The sequence below is a fragment of the Thalia democratica genome, chromosome 1 (assembly GCF_965202585.1).
Source record: "Thalia democratica chromosome 1, ktThaDemo2.hap1.1, whole genome shotgun sequence".
Classification (NCBI taxonomy): domain Eukaryota; kingdom Metazoa; phylum Chordata; class Thaliacea; order Salpida; family Salpidae; genus Thalia; species Thalia democratica.
Window position 1 is genome coordinate 2,554,030 of NC_139165.1, and position 20,338 is coordinate 2,574,367.

Sequence of the window (20,338 nt, forward strand, 5' to 3'; positions counted from 1 at the left end):
AGTTGTTTATGGAAATTTTGAGTTGTGTTTTCATATTATATGCTATTGTCTTAAGCTAGCAAGTTGTTAAAAAAAGTTTTTGTAAAAGTTTTCTTAAAGAAAACATAATGACGTTAATAAACATTTCAAATTAGATTACATTGAAATTTATGAGAATAAATAATGTATGGATGTATACAAAATTCAAACAAAATTAACAAAGTTAATCAAACTCATAGTTTTTTAAAACATAAAAATAAAATAATGATTTCAATTATAAAACTAAGTTTATGATTTAAGAAAACGTGGAACATAGTTTCATTTATTGAAAAGGTTTTGTTATATTTATTGAGTAGGTAGTAAAATGTTTCCTGTTTAAATATTACCATTAAAAAATCTATTGTATTTCTGTGAATATTTTTACAGTAAAACATTGCTGTTATAGTTTATACTGTATATAACTGTTATATTGTAAATATTTTTTCAAATAAAATATTTCCATTAAAATTTACATAGACTTATAACTGTTACTTCTGCGAATAATTTTAACAATAAGAAACACTTTATTGTGTTAGCTTTGAAAAACTTTTTTCTAAATAAAAACTAAGTTACAATTACCCAAATAAAACAAACAAAATTAAAAGTTTTCTATGTATTTTTTTTATTCTGACCAAGATCTGGTTTAATTTGATAAAGTGTATGAAAAATTATTTAATTTATATCAACATTTATTTTATAGTAGAAGTTTTGTTTAACTTATATTAGAAATTAGTTTAAAATGGAAGTTATGTTAAATTTATATAAAAAATTACTATTATGTGGAAATTTTGTTCATTTTCAATAGGAAATTATTATTATGTTGGAAGTTTTGTTCAAATTATATTAGAAATTATTATTATTTTGGAAATTTTGTCTAATATATATAAATAAATTTTATTAGGTTTGAAATTTTATCTAATTTATATAAAAAATTACAATTATGTTTGAAATTTTGTTCAATTTATAGATGAAATAGTTATAAATTTAGAAATTTTGTAAAATTTATGCTATGAAATTATTATTATATTGGAAATTTTGTTCAATTTATATAATAAACTATTATTATTTTGGAAATTTTGTTCAGTTTATATAAGAAATAATTATTATGTTGGAAATTTTGTTCAATTTATATAAGAAATTATTATTATTTTGGAAATTTTGTTCAATTTATATAAGAAATTATTATTATGTTGTAAATTTTGTTCAATTTATATAAGAAGTTCTTATTATGTTTGAAATTTTATTCAATTTAAATAAGAAATTATTATTATTTTGGAAATTTTGTTCAGTTTATATAAGAAATTATTATTATGTTGGAAATTTTGTTCAATTTTTATAAGAAATTATTATTATTTTGGAAATTTTGTTCAATTTATATAAGAAATTATTACTATTTTGGAAATTTTGTTCAATTTATATAATAAATTATTACTATTTTGGAAATTTTGTTCAATTTATATAATAAATTATTATTATGTTGGAAATTTTGTTCAATTTATATAAGAAATTATTATTATGTTGGAAATTTTGTTCAATTTATATAAGAAATTATTATTATTTTTGAAATTTTGTTTAGTATATATAAGAAATTATTATTGTGTTGGAAATTTCTTCAATTTAAATAAGAAATTATTATTATGTTGGAAATTTTGTTCAATTTGTATAAGAAATTAATATTTTTTTTGAAATTTTGTTCAAGTTATATAAGAAATTATTATTATTTTGGAAATTTTGTTCAATTTATATAAAAAATTATTATTATTTTGGAAATTTTGTTCAGTTTATATAAGAAATTATTATTATTTTGGAAATTTTGTTCAATTTATATAAGAAATTATTATTATTTTGGAAATTTTGTTCAATTTAAATAAGAAATTATTATTATTTTGGAAATTTTGTTCAATTTGTATAAGAAATTATTATTATTTTGGAAATTTTGTTCAGTTTATATAAGAAATTATTATTATTTTGGAAATTTTGTTCAATTTATATAAGAAATTATTATTATTTTGGAAATTTTGTTCAATTTATATAAGAAATTATTATTATTTTGGAAATTTTGTTCAATTTATATAAGGAATTATTATTATTTTGGAAATTTTGTTCAATTTATATGATAAATTATTATTATTTTGGAAATTTTGTTCAATTTATATAAGAAATTATTATTATTTTGGAAATTTTGTTCAATTTATATAATAAGTTATTATTATTTTGGAAATTTCGTTCAATTTATATAAGAAATTATTATTATTTTGGAAATTTTGTTCATTTTATATAGGAAATTATTATTATTTTGGAAATTTTGTTCAATTTATATAAGAAATTATAATTATTTTGGAAATTTTGTTCAGTTTATATAAGAAATAATTATTATTTTGGAAATTTTGTTCAATTTATATAAGAAATTATTATTATGTTGGAAATTTTGTTCAATTTATATAAGAAATTATTATTATGTTGGAAATTTTGTTCAATTTATATAAGAAATTATTATTATTTTGGAAATTTTGTTCAATTTATATAAGAATTTATTATTATTTTGGAAATTTTGTTCAATTTATATAGGCAATCGCCTCGTGACAACAGAGTAACTTCGAGCACTCAAAATGTTCCAACCACAACCAGAAACTCACCTGTAAGCCCCAAGAAGGAAGTACTGAACAACAAAATTAATGAGGTTTGAAAAGTAGTGCACTTGTAACTATAAACTTTTGATTTTCGAAACTAGGTAGACAGTTATTATATAATTCTAAACGTTCTTTTATGTTTTATTTTTATCTTAAAAGTTATTGAACATCATTCTGTCTAGTCTATTAAAAAAGTGATACAATATATTTTTAAGTTGAATTTTTAATTTACAGTAAAAGCAATACATTATCTATATCTTTAAAAAAAAACTGTATGATTCTCAAGTTGAAAGAACTTTATTTTAAAAGTTCTGATAGTAGTCTGGATTAAAACTATGCTGAACATTTTAAATCATAAAAAGCATTCGATCAACAAAATATTGTTCTGTTTTAGGGGATTTCACCTAAACCGCGAACGAATAACTCAATTGTATCAAGACCCAGTTCTGTGCACAATCCAACAATCAACCCAGATCATAATTCTGGTAAGATTAGTTTGTTGAAATACTTTTGTGAACTATTTTATAATCTTTCTATTACAAATTCAATATTTATATTTTTAAAAAACCTACAAGTTTTAACATGTTTTTTTTAATAAAATTATTATTTTATTCATATAAACTGATGTTTTGATCATAATAATTTCTAAAGGTACTAGCGCTAATAAATGCACAGGTATTAATAATTATTCCTGCCTTTTAAATTGAAATAGTTCAGCTAACTGCTTTAACAGTATATTAAGACATCGCGTTTAACCATACACTTTTTTGTATTATTATCAATTAAATATTAACAGGATTAACCTTATATTTTTTATATTATTAAAAATAAATATTTTCAGGTATAATGCAGCCAACAGCTTTGAATAGTAAATTGAGACATCGAATTTCTCCATACATGACAAACCATTACAATTACCCACACCAACAAAATAGTGGAATGAAATATAACAATGTTGATTTACAACACCATCTTCATATGAGAAGCCCTCAGAATGAGTTAGTTTGAATGTTTTAACTAATTGTTTATCATTATTATGGAGTATAATAATGTTAATCTACATAATAAACTTAAAATGAGATAGTTTTATAATACTTTATTATGCATAGTATTTAGGTACTAAGATATATGTATGTTTGTTTATCAATTAAGTTTGTTGTACAATTCAATGTCTTAACTTTTTCTGTTTGAATAATATTTTCTTTTTATATTATGAAAAACAAACTAAATTTTCGTCTGTTAAAGTGATACATTAATAAGTTTTAATACTTATTTTTGTTGACAGCGATTAGACAAGGCTTTCCCAAAATTATCATAAGGTCCCATATGAAGAAATAAAAAATTATACGGCCCCCTCCGTCAAGACTTCTCAGAAAACTTACTTTAAATAAGCCTTAGACTTTTTTTTTTTGCACTTCACTATCAACTCCAGAATATCTAGTGTAAGTTTCAAATTATGGCCTCATTGCCCCCTGTGCCCCCTTTGCTGATTATGGCCTTCAGGGGACCACATGACTTAAGGAGACCCCGGATTAGACGATACATTTTATTGGACCATGTTTGTATAACAAGCTACTTCTTATGTTTTGCTTATTTTTTATAAATTCCTTAATATTTCTCTTGAATACCTGTGCACATTGATTTAACAAAACATGTTAAGTAGTGAACTTTCGATTTGACACAAAGTATTTGCCATATAGATAAAAAATTTTGTTATCGTCAAATTTTTTTTATTACAATACAAATTAAAAATTGCTTAACAGTGTAGTTTCAATGTTTGTATACTATTTAACAGAGTTTTTTACGTAAAACTTAATTTTAAAATAAAAATAGACACAAAAGTATGTACTTTTAAAATCTTGGAAGAAATTTTGAAAACCTTGAGAAAATTTGCCCAGTTAACTACAAAACTTAATTTAATAATTAGTATAATACGTCTGTTCAAATTGATTTAACAAAACTTATTAGTATGATAACTCACAATTGTATACCAACAGAACGCCGTACTTGTTTAAATGTATTATATTATGATTAACTAACAACTTTATTTCTACAAATTACAATCTTTTTTTACCAACAGAACTCCGTACTCATTTCACAAGAGCGGTTTCAACGGTGAATTTAAACCGTTTCAATTTCCCCCAGATTACATGGCCGGTGGTGACATTCCTACTGGCTGCAAACCAGTAATGACACTTTTGCATGGCGAGGTATGTTCATGTTTTACTATTCAAATATTTAGTTTATGCAAAATTTGTTGTCATTGCTGTATTTGGTGCAGAAGAATAAATATCTTGCTACTTATAAACTAAGATATAAAATTTAATTATATTAGTATTGACATTCTATTTAAGTAAACCAGTAATGTCATTATTGCATGTTGAAGTATGTTTATACGTAATTGAAATGTCATCATATAATAACGACGAAGTTAAATAGTTTGCTACAACTAATTGTAGTTTATAACGTTATTGGTAATTTCTGTTTTACAGCCACTTTTTTCAAAAGTATGTTTAAAAGTTTTAAATACTATTCAATGATTGACTCACTTAACATTATTATAAGCTAAAGTTCTATAAACTTAATAAATTTAAATTTTATTTATTTTATAGCTAAAAAATATGATCTTACAAACGATTAGAAGCAGTTATCTTCGTTAGTGTGTGATATGCACTTTAAAGCTAGTGATAATTAAATAAAATATATTAATATTAATGTCTATATTAATTTAGATTTTATAAGACACAGATATAACTTGTTGGTTACTTATAACTAAAATGCGTTTCAAATTTCATTATTAAATTTAAGTTACTATCTATTTGTTTTGTATATTTCTAACTTAATTTAATAAGGTTATCACAAAAAAAAACATTTTTAAGATGACTGTATTGTAATGAACTTATTATTTATTGGCTTCCATTTATAACGTTATAATAAAATTGCCCTTTAAAGAACTATTTGAATAATTAATGTGCATTTAATAGCATTATAAAATTATAGCACCACTTTTTTGAAATAAAGATAAATCGGATTAGGATTATGTATAAATCTTTTGTTTTTATTCAAACTTTTCTAAATGTTTAGTTATTTCACCACTAAGTTGCTTATATTAAATATTTAATGAATAAATTATTGTTTTAAAAATTCATAAGTTTCCGAATTTCTTTTCAAGCAGTTTAATTCTGTCTTCGAAATTATAGGTAGGAATAGCTATATATTTTATATACAATGATTTCCAACAAATTTTGTTTTGTAGGAAACAAAACTAAAAATCAACAAACTAAATAGAAAAAATAGGATAATTTTAAGACGGTTTAATTAAGTTGAACGATTTGTTATCAAAAAACTTTTAATATTTAAAATTTTATTTTTTTAATTTCGGGCTATTTTTAAAACAACAAAAACAGTTTTGTTCAAAACTAGATTTTGTACCACAAAAATCATATTGTTCCAATTTCAACAACAATTTCAATAAATAGTTGGTTATTGAGGTGGGTACTTAATAGGTACTTGTTGAAACAATTCAATTAATTAAACTTTTTCAAATTATATCAAGAGTAGTTATAAACAACTATTACCTTTCGCGTATTGAAGCTTTATTATTTTGTAATATTTTAAATTTTAAAAATGAAAAAAAAAGTTCTGTATTAATGTTTAGGAATCAGTAATTCGTAAATAAAAAGTTTAAAACTTCTTTGCTAATTTACATTCTAATTATTGTAGATGTAGTAAATACTTTTAGATAAAATTTTTTATTCAATTTCGCTAGCCTATTTTATTTTTTTCTCCAAGTATGAATAAAATTAACCTAGGTTAAAAAAATATTTGAAAACTCATTTTTCAGACAAAATTCTTGATAAATATGTATATTTGAACAGTTTGTTTTGTAATTTGCAAACGTTTTTAATAAGAAGTATTATGTAAATGTTTATTTAAAAACATTATTAGAAAAAAATATGTTATGCATAATTCGCCGTGCTAAATTGATTTTAGCGTATATTATATATCAGTTTTTTATGTAAATTCTGAATCATCTTGTTTTTAAATTGAAGAAATAGAAAATTTTGTTTTTTAATGGTTTTTACTAATAAACAACTTTAAAAATAAAAAAAATTTAAAAGTATTTATTATAATATTATTTTAAAAAATGTCATCAAATGAAATTGCAGCTTTTTTTCTATGTTTTCTTATAGCTCTAGTAGTTATATTACTTTTTTAAACTAAATATTTTTTATTTCTACTTTATTTTGTTGTGACGTGTGAATTAACAAAAGTAGTCTGAGAAAAATAAAGTTATTAAACTATTGCCTATATGAAAGAAATAAAAATAAATTAGTATTTAAACTATAGTTTGTACATTTCTAGTTAGTTTTTCATACAAATAATAATTGAATTAGTTTTCTTTTTTAATAGTTTCCAAATTGGGTCACTTACCCTATATAAAAGTTAATAATCTTTTTTAAGTAAACAATTAAATTACATTGTTAAGTTCAAAGAAAAATGTGGTTTTTATTAGTATTTGAACCCATGAATAAAAAAAAAAACTTTCTAATAAACAATGTGACTAGCTATTATTTAGTGTATAATCAATAAAATAACAATTAACCTCATTATTAACTTTATTGTTTCCGAATTGTAATAGTAGCTTATTAAAAAGAAAAATAAAGGGTTAAACAGTATTTGAACTTAGTTCAAACCAAGTTTATTGCTTATTCAAATCCTATACGGTTACTATAAACTGCATCATAATATGTTTTGATAAAAATCTTCTAAAAGTTGGTATAGCTAGTTAGTTTCATTTACCTCAAAAACAATTACAAACAAATAATTGTGAATACACATAAATTAGTTTATAATTCAATTGTGAATACACATAATTCAATTGTCAATACTCAAGATGTTTTTTTTTCCTCTTCAAACAAGTATTAATCCAGCTAGTGGTTAAAAAAATCAATAATTAACTTACTGATAGATTGTTTTATTTTCTATTACTAAAAAGCACAGTTACAAGAATAAAAATAGTCCGAATTAAAATCGAAATTTACATTATATGTACAATTTTAATGGCTTAGAATCAATTAACAAAATTTTTACTACTTTATCAAACAGCTTGGCTCCTAATGACCTAATCTAATTATTACTTTTATGCTATTAATATTTAACGTTTTATTTAATTTAAATAAATTTTTATATCTTCATAACAGGTAGCATGCGCAGTAACAGACAACTGTTTATTATTTTACATACGTCATTTATTTATAATAATATTTTTTTATAGGTAGTATGCGCGGTAACAGTTACAGACAAGCACATCTACACCGGAGGTAAAGGAAGTGTTAAAATGTGGAACATTCCAACAACCAATCAGCAGCCGGCATCTGTCGTCAGCAAGCCAATCACAACACTGGATTGCTTGCACCACGACTCGTACATAAGAAGCTGCAAACTACTTCACGACAATCAGACGCTTTTGGTCGGCGGTGAGGCTTCCAAGTTGAGTGTGTGGGATCTTAATCAAGCTGGTCCTAGATTGAAGGTTATTATTACTTTATTTATTTTATATAATAATTAAATGTATGAAGCTTCCAAGTTGAGTGTGTGGGATCTTAATCAAGCTGGTCCTAGATTGAAGGTTGCTTGTTTGTTTGAATCATTAATAACTAATTAGTTTTTATTTTATCTTTATTTGTAAGACTAGCTTCTGAGTAATATCTTATACTTTTAAGTTATACGTTCAATTTATCAATAACTAAGTAGTTTTTATTTTAGGCTTTTTAAAATTGGCTTTTGATTCATACCTCATAATGAATTTTGAAAACAATATCCTAAGTTAAATCACATTCTGAGTTAAATATGTACAACAATTAACATAATTCTCATTGTTTATTGACCATTATCTATCTTGATCAATAGCTGCAACTTGTAACATTAACAATTGAGTAACTGTTTTGCTCAATTTAAAATGATTAGGTTCGCTGAGGTAAAAAGTAAAGTTTGTTAAATTCAAATTAGTCGATGAGTGATGTATAAATTTCCAGATTATCGGCTACTAGCGCATTTGTAGGTTAATCAGCTTTTATTACGTCATATAGAAAACTATTTAAACTTTTAAAGGCTACCAGTAATACCTTGAAGAGGTCGAAGTTTATATTTAATATAATATAAGTTAATAATTTTTGATTTTACAATTCTCGCTAACAGACCTAGGACATAAATTTATGAAATTATAATTAATAAACAATGTTTTAATAGTAAAATTTTCATTATGTTTTCCTATAACTAAGCTTTGCATTATAGTTCTTGATATATCTGAATGTAGACATTATTGTTATTTTAGTTAAATTAAAAAAAGGTAATAAAACAGTCTTTAACTTTTTAACTATAAAAATATGCCTCAATATTTAAAAAACGTCTATAATGTGTATTTATGATTTATATTTAGATTTATTAAATTACAGTCGTATGTATATTTAATTTTAGTGTTGTGCTAATTTCAATTTTTAGTTGTTTTCGTTTTTTTCTTTTATGATATCACAATCAAGTTAATGAGGAAATAACATCTATTTATTATTATTTATATTAATAGGAAAAACTTAAATTTTATTTTTACGTTAACAAAAAAAATCTTTATTATTATTTATTATTTCCAGGCTGAACATACATTTATTAATTATCATTTATTATTTCCAGGCTGAACTTAAATTTGTTAATTATTATTTATTATTTCCAGGCTGAACTTACATTTATTAATTATTATTTATTATTTCCAGGCTGAACTTACATGTACTGCACAGGCTTGCTACGCTCTAGCGATTTCAAAAGATTCAAAATTGTGTTTCAGTTGCTGTTCAGATGGTAACATTGCCGTATGGGATTTGCATAACCACAAAATTGTAAGGTGAGTAACAAAATTGAAAAAAAAGTTTAAGTTATATTGAATGAGTATAATCTTTAAAGATAGCGCTATAAAATTGAGAGTTATATCATTTGATGTAAAACTATTTTTCTTAGCGGTATAAACAATCATAAGATTGAAACGTATTACTGTCACATTTTAGATATTATTAATATGTATGAGTTTAAACTTGTTACAAAACTATATATAAATTGTCTTCACTGAAGGAAATAAAAAATTAGATATTAAAATTGAAAGTTTGTGTTGTTTTAGCTAAACTAACACTAAGAATTTGTTTTTACTTAAAAAGTGTAATTATGTGGTTAGTTTCCATCGGTGTAAAGAAACTTGGTTTAATATTTATAGTTCATTAGCAATAGATTAAAAAGCTTTACGTTTTAATGGCTGTGTAATTATATTTGTTGTTTTATCTAATAAAGTTTTGAAACCCTGTATATCGACAGGTGTTAACCAACTTGGTTGAATACTTTAATCCAGCAGTCGTTGTAATTCATTAAACAAAGATTAAATCGCTTTAAACTTTAACTATTGTTTAAATCTATACTTTTAACTAAACTGGTTTTGTGGTGCTTAATTGTTAGTGTAGAGAGCGATTTGTTTTGTAGTATGTAAAATGCTTAAAACTGTTCATTGGAATTTTTCATTTAAAAATACAAAAAAGAATTAAAATTATCAAAATTAGTTGTTTTATCGAAGGTAATAAATTAATTTAATCACAACCACAGATATGTATCAGTTAATTGCCAGTTATTTTTGTGGCTAAAATGTTCTTAGAGGTACCCATAATTTAAACCGAAATATTACCACAAGTGTATATATAAATATTTATTGGTGAACCACTAATTATTATTAACAATCATAGTTAATTACTTCTTAACAGGATTAGCTATAACCTCAAATAATTTTTAAACTATGACCGTAAAAGGTAATTATTTACTCATTAAAATGTAGGATTTTTTCAAGTTTATGTAAAAAATTGAGAGCTTTTAATTAAAAATGTGTAGAAAATCATCAAGTCTAACAATAAAATTATTTTTAAATTTAGTTTATTTTGTAAGGTTTTAAAATCTTTTCTGTAAGTAACTTGTTTATATTTACTTTCAATTGTTGTGTAATTATATCAGCAGTTTTTTTGTATAAAAAATTGTTTTAAGTTTCTAGCTTTTTTACAAATTTTTATGTTTACACATAGTAAACTTACAGTATTAATAAAAATACTCTTTAAACTTTTTAACTTAAAAAGTTTGTTAACTTGAATAAACTTCACGGTATATAATGTTATCTAAAATAAAAATAAAAGTAAAAAAAAATATTTTTAAAATGTAGTTTTAAGCTTTGTTAAAATTTATTTCAATTTAATATATAAATTAAAATGTACAAGCTATAAATAGTTATTAAAAAGTTTTAAATTAAAAACACAATTTAAAGCGTAATTTGTTGTTAAAAGGTGTTTTGTTAGCTGAACAAATATTTATGTTTAAAATTTATTTCTAAAAATTCACCTAAATATTTGTTAACTTTTGTTTTCGGTTAAATAATAAACATATGACAAGCTAAAATTTTTAAAATTTTACATTACAACATTTTTGTTGATTTTAAATATTTTAAATATATTATGTTCTGCATAGAAATGGTAAGTTAATTTTTCAAAACATTAAATTAACTTAAAATAAACTTAGCATAACTAGATTTTTATTAGTATCAAACAAAATAAAGTTTTAATCTTTTGGTTTTATAACAACTAAATAGAATAGAAAGTTAAATTAAGTTATTTTAAAGTTTCGATACATAAATACATGCAATAGTAAAATTAGAAAAAGTTCACAGACCAAAATTAAAAAATTAAGAATATATAAACTTTAAATTGATAAAAAAACTTTATAAGCTACTAAAATTAATACATATGATAGTGTAAAGTTTAGAAAGAGGTAACATAAGAAAAAAAAAGGTAAACTCACACAATAAATTTCAACTAAATGTGTTTGTTTTTACACAAAAGTTTAAAGAAACTAACTATCTTTGAGAAAGTTTATGTATAAATAAACATTTAAAATAAAAACACATCATTATTTGGTTTATTTACAGAAAAAACTGTTTTGTCCAGTGGGTTAGGAATTTTAGAGATATTTTAAAAATTTACTAAAATAGTAATTAGAGCAAAAAAGTAGTTATTTATACTCCAAATATTTTTATGTGTTTCTTAAAATAAGTATCCGTTGAACTTTTTTTTATGTAAATAAACAAATGAAAATATATTACCTTGTTTTTGTTTACCACTAAATATCAGTAGAAAATTTCGTATTGATTTTTCTTGTATATATGTCAAATAATGTATGCATATAAATATATTTATATTAATAATATCTGATAAATATATTTGTATTAATAATATCTGATAAATATATTTGTATTAATAATATCTGATAAATATATTTATATTAATAATATCTGATAAACATATTTGTATTAATAATATCTGATAAATATATTTGTATTAATAATATCTGATAAATATATTTGTTTTAATAACATTTATACTACTATCTTATAAGGAAATGTAAAAGGTAAAATAATTAAAATTGATAATGTTTTCATTTATTTGGTATCATATGTTTTATTGTGTTAAGTAATGTTTTTAGTCATGATAATCAGTAATTAAAAAATTATGAAAAAAAATGAAAGTAAAACCATTAGTTTTGAACTTATATATTGAATTTTTTAATATGTTGATAATAATATATTGATTAGTTTCAAACAAGCCAATTAAAATTAAATATTATCTACCTTAGGTTAATTAGTTTTGTATATTTGCTATTTTTAACAATATAACTTTACATTTATTTTAAAATATCCGATTTTTTACAATATTTGTTATATTTTAAAATATAAGATATAACGTCTTTTAAAATGCATATTATATACTCCACAAAAGAAGTTCTTGCTAATCAATTATACAGAATTCGAATTAGTTACAGAAAATAAATAATTCATAACAATTTTTATAGATGTGTTATACAATTTTTGTGTCTATTTTTAACCAGTAAAAATAACTTTAAATTTAACATAAAATAAACTTACCTATGTGATAAATTTAAACAAATTCTTTTTTCAAAATATGTTCACCAAACTAGAGTTTGAATAATTTATTCGCGTTTCAGAACAGTCATTAAATATTAATTTACTAACATCAAACACTAATCATAAACCTTGCCACACTTTGAATGTTTCAACAGGAATTTTATAAAATTAACCAAATATATTAAGTTTCTGACACAATTCATTACTAGTTTTAATTTTATAAACTTGTTAAACGCATCGATTATTTTATCGTCGAAGTTTATTGATCTCATTCTAAAGCTCTCTTTGGAGGGTTGCGGTTTTTTCTAATTTCTCGTCAATTTTAAGTCAATAAATCAATACACTTGCGACAAACTTCTTTCGAAATAATTCATTACGAATTTACACTTTTGTTTCAAATTGATTTCATTATTTTAATGGTATTATGTTATTATTTGTTTAACAATTGTTGAGCTGTATATATATTTTTTAAAATATATTTTTTAGAATTGTATTATTATTTTAAAACTTTGAACACAAAGTAAAATATTAGAAAAAATCTAGTTTAAAGATTGTTGTAATTAGTTAAACTTTGTATACATTTACTTCATTTTCTTTATCTAAAGTTTGAAATTTATTTATCTTTTGACAAATTTTTTTATGAAAGTTTTAACATTTTTATTATGACTCTTTACACATATTAATTAATATAAGAAGATAATGACATTTTTAAGGTCTAATTTGAAAACATTGAAAGCTTTTATTTTATTAGACACACTAATGGGTAACAGACGAATTAAATTAAATACCGCAAACATATGTAAATATTAAACATTAATACAAATTTGTCTGGTGCAAGATATTACAAATTTAATTTAATTGTTATTATTTAATTCTCCCTGTGGGGTATCAAGCATCTATAGTATAAACTGTTTTTTTAATTTTTATTAATGTTTTAAGATGTATTTGTTTTTTAATCGCATAAGGAAAAAAATAAGTTTTTGTTCTAGTAAAAAACTGTAAGTACTTTACTTAGTTCAGTGTGATATAGAGTTCGTTTAAAAAAAACTTGTTTAAAGTTTAGTATTTTAATAGACTAAATTTTTAGTATAAGGTATTATTTTTAAAATGAACATTTAACTTTAACAATTTAACAAAACAGATGTATTAACAATGCTATTCAATTTAAAACTATAAAAGCTCAAATAAATACATTAAAATATTTGAGTGATTATTTTATGAGTTTAATAATTTAAACATCAGGCTTAATTTTATAATTTTTTAATGAATAAAAGAACACTCAAATTTTTTCATTCCAATATATTTCGTCAAATTTTCTTCAGGGAAACTACAATTGAAACAATAAAATAAAACACAACAAGTATATATACAAAAATTTTTTTTTTTACAAATTAATTGACTGATCAATTAAGTAAACGTAAATGTAATCAACGAAAATGTAATCAACAAAGCTTTAAAAATCAACACAAAATGGTCTTAACTAAATAAGGCTAGGGTATAATAAAATTCTTTCTTTTTGCATAAATTTGGTTTGTTTAAATGTATTAAAATGGCTTCAAGTCTTATTAACTCCAATGTATTTGAACATTGTCGCATTACACTGAAATTAGATAATGCAAAATTTTTTCCACAACTTAATTTTATATTTAGATATATCTACTACTAACTGTGGCGACCAATTAAAAATTCTCTGCACACTAGATAATAACCAATATTTTTTCATCTAAAATACTTGTATATATTTATCTAAAATAGTTTTAATTTATGTTGTAATTATTATCCAAAATATAAATATAAAATTATAAATATAAAATATATTGCCTATTTTTAATATAGCAATATGTACAGTAAAAAACTTAGCACTCTGATAATCTAATAAAGAATATTAAGCTATTGCTGATTATTTTATGGTTTGATTCTGAGGGTATACTTATAATGATAGACATCTGTGTAATATGCTACTTATAAATTTATCTAATTATTATATGCAGACAATTTAGCTTGCTGGTTATTGTATTACTTGGATGAAAATGAAAAATTTAGTTAACGTATTTATCACAAGTGTGTAAAGTAAGACATCACATTTTATTTGTATTTCAACAGTTTCAAAGTATATTATATATATATATATATATAGTTTTAAAATAAACATCGGTGGCAAGACTTTCGTATCCCTTGTGGCAAGCTAAAGTTCACATAAAAGTTTGATAATAATTCAATCATCACACCACAACCTTTCAATACAGTGATACCTGAGTTTCGTTCTTTATGTTTTTTCATAAAGAACATTTTACATAAAGAGCGAAACATAAGTTTCAGTTTATTTAAAGGTTGTGGTCTGATAATTGAAATGGCTCAAAAATTTATGCAAACTTGATAATTTTAACAGTTAATTTTCGTATCCTACTAGCTTATAATATATTTATATTTATCATCCAAACAGACAATTTAGAGGTCATACAAATTCATGTATAGACATATCAAACGAATTATTATAAAATAGTATAAGTAAAAACATCAAGTATATTAAACAATTAAACATAAAACAATTAAAATAAAACTTCTACTTACTCAACAGGCAATTCAGAGGTCATACAGACGGAGCTTCATGTATCGACATATCGAACGATGGAAGCAAATTGTGGACCGGAGGTCTGGACAACACGGTCAGGTGTTGGAACGTTCAAGGAGACGACAAGCAAATATGTCAGCACGATTTCACAAGTCAGATATTCAGTTTGGGTTGCTGCCCCACACAGGACTGGCTCGCTATTGGGTTTGTATTTTATTTATATTAAACGATTTCACAAGTCAGATATTCAGTTTGGGTTGGGTTGCTGCCCCAGGACTGGCTCGCTATTGGGTTTGTATTTTATTTACATAAACGATTTCACAAGTCAGATATTCAGTTTGGGTTGCTGCCCCACACAGGACTGGCTCGCTATTGGGTTTGTATTTTATTTATATTAAACGATTTCACAAGTCAGATATTCAGTTTGGGTTGCTGCCCCACACAAGACTGGCTCGCTATTGGGTTTGTATTTTATTTATATTAAACGATTTCACAAGTCAGATATTCAGGTTGCTGCCCCACACAAGGACTGGCTCGCTATTGGGTTTGTATTTTATTTATATTAAACGATTTCACAAGTCAGATATTCAGTTTGGGTTGCTGCCCCACACAAGACTGGCTCGCTATTGGGTTTGTATTTTATTTATATTAAACGATTTCACAAGTCAGATATTCAGTTTGGGTTGCTGCCCCACACAAGACTGGCTCGCTATTGGGTTTGTATTTTATTTATATTAAACGATTTCACAAGTCAGATATTCAGTTTGGGTTGCTGCCCCACACAAGACTGGCTCGCTATTGGGTTTGTATTTTATTTATATTAAACGATTTCACAAGTCAGATATTCAGTTTGGGTTGCTGCCCCACACAAGACTGGCTCGCTATTGGGTTTGTATTTTATTTATATTAAACGATTTCACAAGTCAGATATTCAGTTTGGGTTGCTGCCCCACACAAGACTGGCTCGCTATTGGGTTTGTATTTTATTTATATTAAACGATTTCACAAGTCAGATATTCAGTTTGGGTTGCTGCCCCACACAAGACTGGCTCGCTATTGGGTTTGTATTTTATTTGTATTAAACGATTTCACAAGTCAGATATTCAGTTTGGGTTGCTGCCCCACACAAGACTGGCTCGCTATTGGGTTTTTATTTTATTTATATTAAACGATTTCACAAATCAGATATTCAGTTTGGGTTGCTGCCCCACACAAGACTGGCTCGCTATTGGGTTTGTATTTTATTTATATTAAACGATTTCACAAGTCAGATATTCAGTTTGGGTTGCTGCCCCACACAAGACTGGCTCGCTATTGGGTTTGTATTTTATTTATATTAAACGATTTCACAAGTCAGATATTCAGTTTGGGTTGCTGCCCCACACAAGACTGGCTCGCTATTGGGTTTGTATTTTATTTATATTAAACGATTTCACAAGTCAGATATTCAGTTTGGGTTGCTGCCCCACACAAGACTGGCTCGCTATTGGGTTTGTATTTTATTTATATTAAACGATTTCACAAGTCAGATATTCAGTTTGGGTTGCTGCCCCACACAAGACTGGCTCGCTATTGGGTTTGTATTTTATTTATATTAAACGATTTCACAAGTCAGATATTCAGTTTGCTGCCCCACACAAGACTGGCTCGCTATTGGGTTTGTATTTTATTTATATTAAACTATTTCACAAGTAAGATATTCAGTTTGGGTTGCTGCCCCACACAGGACTGGCTCGCTATTGGGTTTGTATTTTATTTATATTAAACGATTTCACAAGTCAGATATTCAGTTTGGGTTGCTGCCCCACACAAGACTGGCTCGCTATTGGGTTTGTATTTTATTTATATTAAACTATTTCACAAGTCAGATATTCAGTTTGGGTTGCTGCCCCACACAAGACTGGCTCGCTATTGGGTTTGTATTTTATTTATATTAAACGATTTCACAAGTCAGATATTCAGTTTGGGTTGCTGCCCCACACAAGACTGGCTCGCTATTGGGTTTGTATTTTATTTATATTAAACAATTTCGCAAGTCAGATATTCAGTTTGGGTTGCTGCCCCACACAAGACTGGCTCGCTATTGGGTTTGTATTTTATTTATATTAAACGATTTCACAAGTCAGATATTCAGTTTGGGTTGCTGCCCCACACAGGACTGGCTCGCTATTGGGTTTGTAGTTGATTTGAATAAAATTTTAAATACAAAAACACTTTTCTGCTTAATTGTACATATTATGTGCTATGGGGTTTGTAATTGTTTCGATGATTTATGTTAAAAAGTTGTTTTTTGCTATAAACTACTAAATTTATACTTTGTTAATAGGTCCACTGTTTTTTTCTTATTAGACAAAACTAAATAAATTTAAGCCTCTTTGAAATCTAAAACCATATCTTAAAGCGTGTTGGTTCAACTAATCCAATAAAATACTGAGGTGTCAAAATCTAATGTGTGTAAAAAAATTATTATTACGTCATAGCAGTTTTTAAAACATTATTACGTCATAACAGTATGGAGAACAGCACAATAGAAGTTTTAAATGACACACAACAACCCCACCTTGTGGAGAATTACCGAATGAATTTGCACCAATCTTGCGTTTTATCACTAAAGTTCGCTAATAGCGGTGAGTTCTAAATATGATGAAAAATAAATGTATATAAATAATGACAAGTTTAATTTATATAGAGGTAAATTGTTTTGTTTGAATGGCAAGGACATATAACAATAATAATAATATTATTATTCAGGTAAATGGTTCTGTAGTACAGGAAAAGACAATATGCTTCAAAGTTGGAAAACTCCGTATGGTGCAAGTCTTTTTCAAGTTTGTTTTGTTATTTATATTAAATTAATTTTACTATATTAAATGTTAAAAGAAATATATGGTGCAAGTCTTTTTCAAGTTTGTTTTTATTATTTATATTAAATTAATTTTACTATATTAAATGTTGGTAAAATATATGGTGCTTCATTGTTTCAATATGGTTTGATTGTTATTATCAATATTAACATGTTATATATTGTTCTTATAAAATTTAGGTTTATAACTAGATAACAATTAAAAATTTGAAGCTATTAAGTTAGCCATTAAAAGAAATTATAAAAATATTAGTTTAATGTCAAAAACAAATTCAAATCCTAAAGGGTTCAAAGGAGATTTTAAAACGAAAAAAAATGTTGAAGAGAACTTCTGCATAGTTGAATTATATGATATAGTTTGTAACAAACAGCCAACCTTAGCAAATATTTTTAATTTTATTGTTGTTGCTTCCTTGTAACAGAATTGTTCTAGAATATCTTTTATTACTTTCTAATCACATTCTTATAATTTACATTACTGAGTTATTTTACGTTTAATAAAGCAACATTGTGTATTAAATAGTGAGTATTTATAAAACTATATTCATTTGTATATATTTAAACAGACAAAAGAAACATCATCAGTACTTAGTTGTGACATTTCACTTAATATTTAATAATAAACTTTATTTTAAAGACTCAAAAAAAACATCATCAGTATTGAGTTGTGATATTTCGCTTTAACAATAATTAATTAATATTTATTTTATTTTAGACAAAAGAAACATCATCAGTATTGAGTTGTGACATTTCTCCTAATATTTAATAATAATTTTAATAATTAAAACAGACAAAAGAAACGTCATCAGTACTTAGTTGTGACATTTCTCCAGATGACAAATATGTAGTAACTGGCTCAGGCGATAAGAAAGCTACTTTGTATGAAATTATATGACAAAAAGAAGTTCAAAAATATAAAAACTTTGTATGAAGTTATGAAAAGAAACAACTTTATATCAGTTTGTGTGAAAAAAGGTGCTTTTTATGAGAAAAAACTGATTAACCATACACTTACTTAGTATTAAATTTATTTGGAAAAATACTTCGTTTTTGTAAGAATTTCAATATAATTTCTTTCCTATGTAATTTATGTATAGATGAGAGTTGTTTGTAAAGTGCAAAACACTTTCATTAATGGTGCAAATTTATGTGATTTTTTTTTCATTTAAAAATCAAATGACAATACTTTGTACAAACCTCTTTAATTCTGTCAGAAAATTTTACTTTTGACTAAAACAATTAATAAAAAGGTTTCAAATAATTCAAATTATATGTGTTTATGGTTATCATTCACATTAATCAATTTTCTTTTGCTAATAAAAACTTCTAAAGTATTTTGTTAACAATTTCTCATATAAATGTTTATAAAAAACTTTGATCTGACAAAAGCAAGATTGATTGTTTTTCCAATTTTCTTTTTGACTTTGTTAATGTTTGAGTATGTCATTATTTACTTGTGCTTTCAGTGAAAAAACTGTCATTAATTGTTAAACTTTAATAAACAAAACTTTAAAACATTTTTTGTATTAAGTGTTCTTTTTTAATCATTAATAAGTATAAAACTTTGTAAATAATCAAAACTTTTTGTAGATAACAAAGTGTTTGCTGTTTTATATTTCTTTTTAAACTTTTTGAATTATGGTTCTAAATTATTTTTTTTTGAATCGTGTCATTTATTATAAATTATCTCGTGTCATTTTGATATTGTGTCATTTAAGTGAAGCATCTATTTTAAAAGTTGTATGTTTATTATACATTGCACATTAATATAATCACTTCATGTTATTTACATTAATTTAATTTATCAATCTTGTATATTGAATTTTTAATTGTTTTTTATTGTAATGCATGTGTAGACGTAATTATCTGTTTATTTTTTTTTTGAACAAAACCTGTAAAATGCAAGCTATGCTTTGAACTATTTTTTATAATTTAACTAAATAAGATGTTTTTTTCAATTTGCAGTCTTCACTTTATTTCACTGTGTGTAAATAATATTAATATTTGTTTGAACTTAAAAAGTAACAAATTATTTAGTATTAAGCTAATTATTTATTTTAAAATGTGTACACCATTTTTATTATGTTTTTTTTTTGTAAACTACGACTTTTAAACTTCCAGTATTCCTAATAAAAATCGAACTTTGTAGATATTGTCTTTTAAATTGTTGATAACTTTGTCGATAAACATAAAGTTTATAAAAGTATAAAGCAAGTCGATTAAAAAAACACATTAATTCTAATTAAATAAACATTATTAGT

The 20,338-nt window shown here is 24.0% G+C and overlaps 1 protein-coding gene across 1 annotated transcript; it reads left to right on the top strand.

The window, feature by feature from the left end:
* Positions 1-3,561: 3,561 nt before the first annotated feature.
* On the top strand, positions 3,562-18,981 carry LOC145833324 (transducin-like enhancer protein 4). The gene is made up of 8 exons (XM_082940511.1): positions 3,562-3,646; positions 4,729-4,858; positions 7,927-8,184; positions 9,419-9,546; positions 15,221-15,418; positions 17,726-17,841; positions 17,966-18,042; positions 18,868-18,981. The coding sequence occupies exons 1-8, from the start codon at positions 3,588-3,590 to the stop codon at positions 18,970-18,972; spliced, it is 1,071 nt and encodes a 356-aa protein (XP_082796637.1). The 5' UTR covers positions 3,562-3,587; the 3' UTR covers positions 18,973-18,981.
* The last annotated feature ends 1,357 nt before the right edge of the window (positions 18,982-20,338 follow it).

Coding starts and splice junctions, on each gene's coding strand:
- LOC145833324 (XM_082940511.1), top strand. CDS start 3,588: ATGAAATATAACAATGTTGATTTACAACACCATCTTCATATGAGAAGC. Junction 4,859..7,926: donor TGACACTTTTGCATGGCGAG/GTATGTTCATGT, acceptor ATTTTTTTATAG/GTAGTATGCGCGGTAACAGT. Junction 15,419..17,725: donor CAGGACTGGCTCGCTATTGG/GTTTGTATTTTA, acceptor ACGTCATAACAG/TATGGAGAACAGCACAATAG.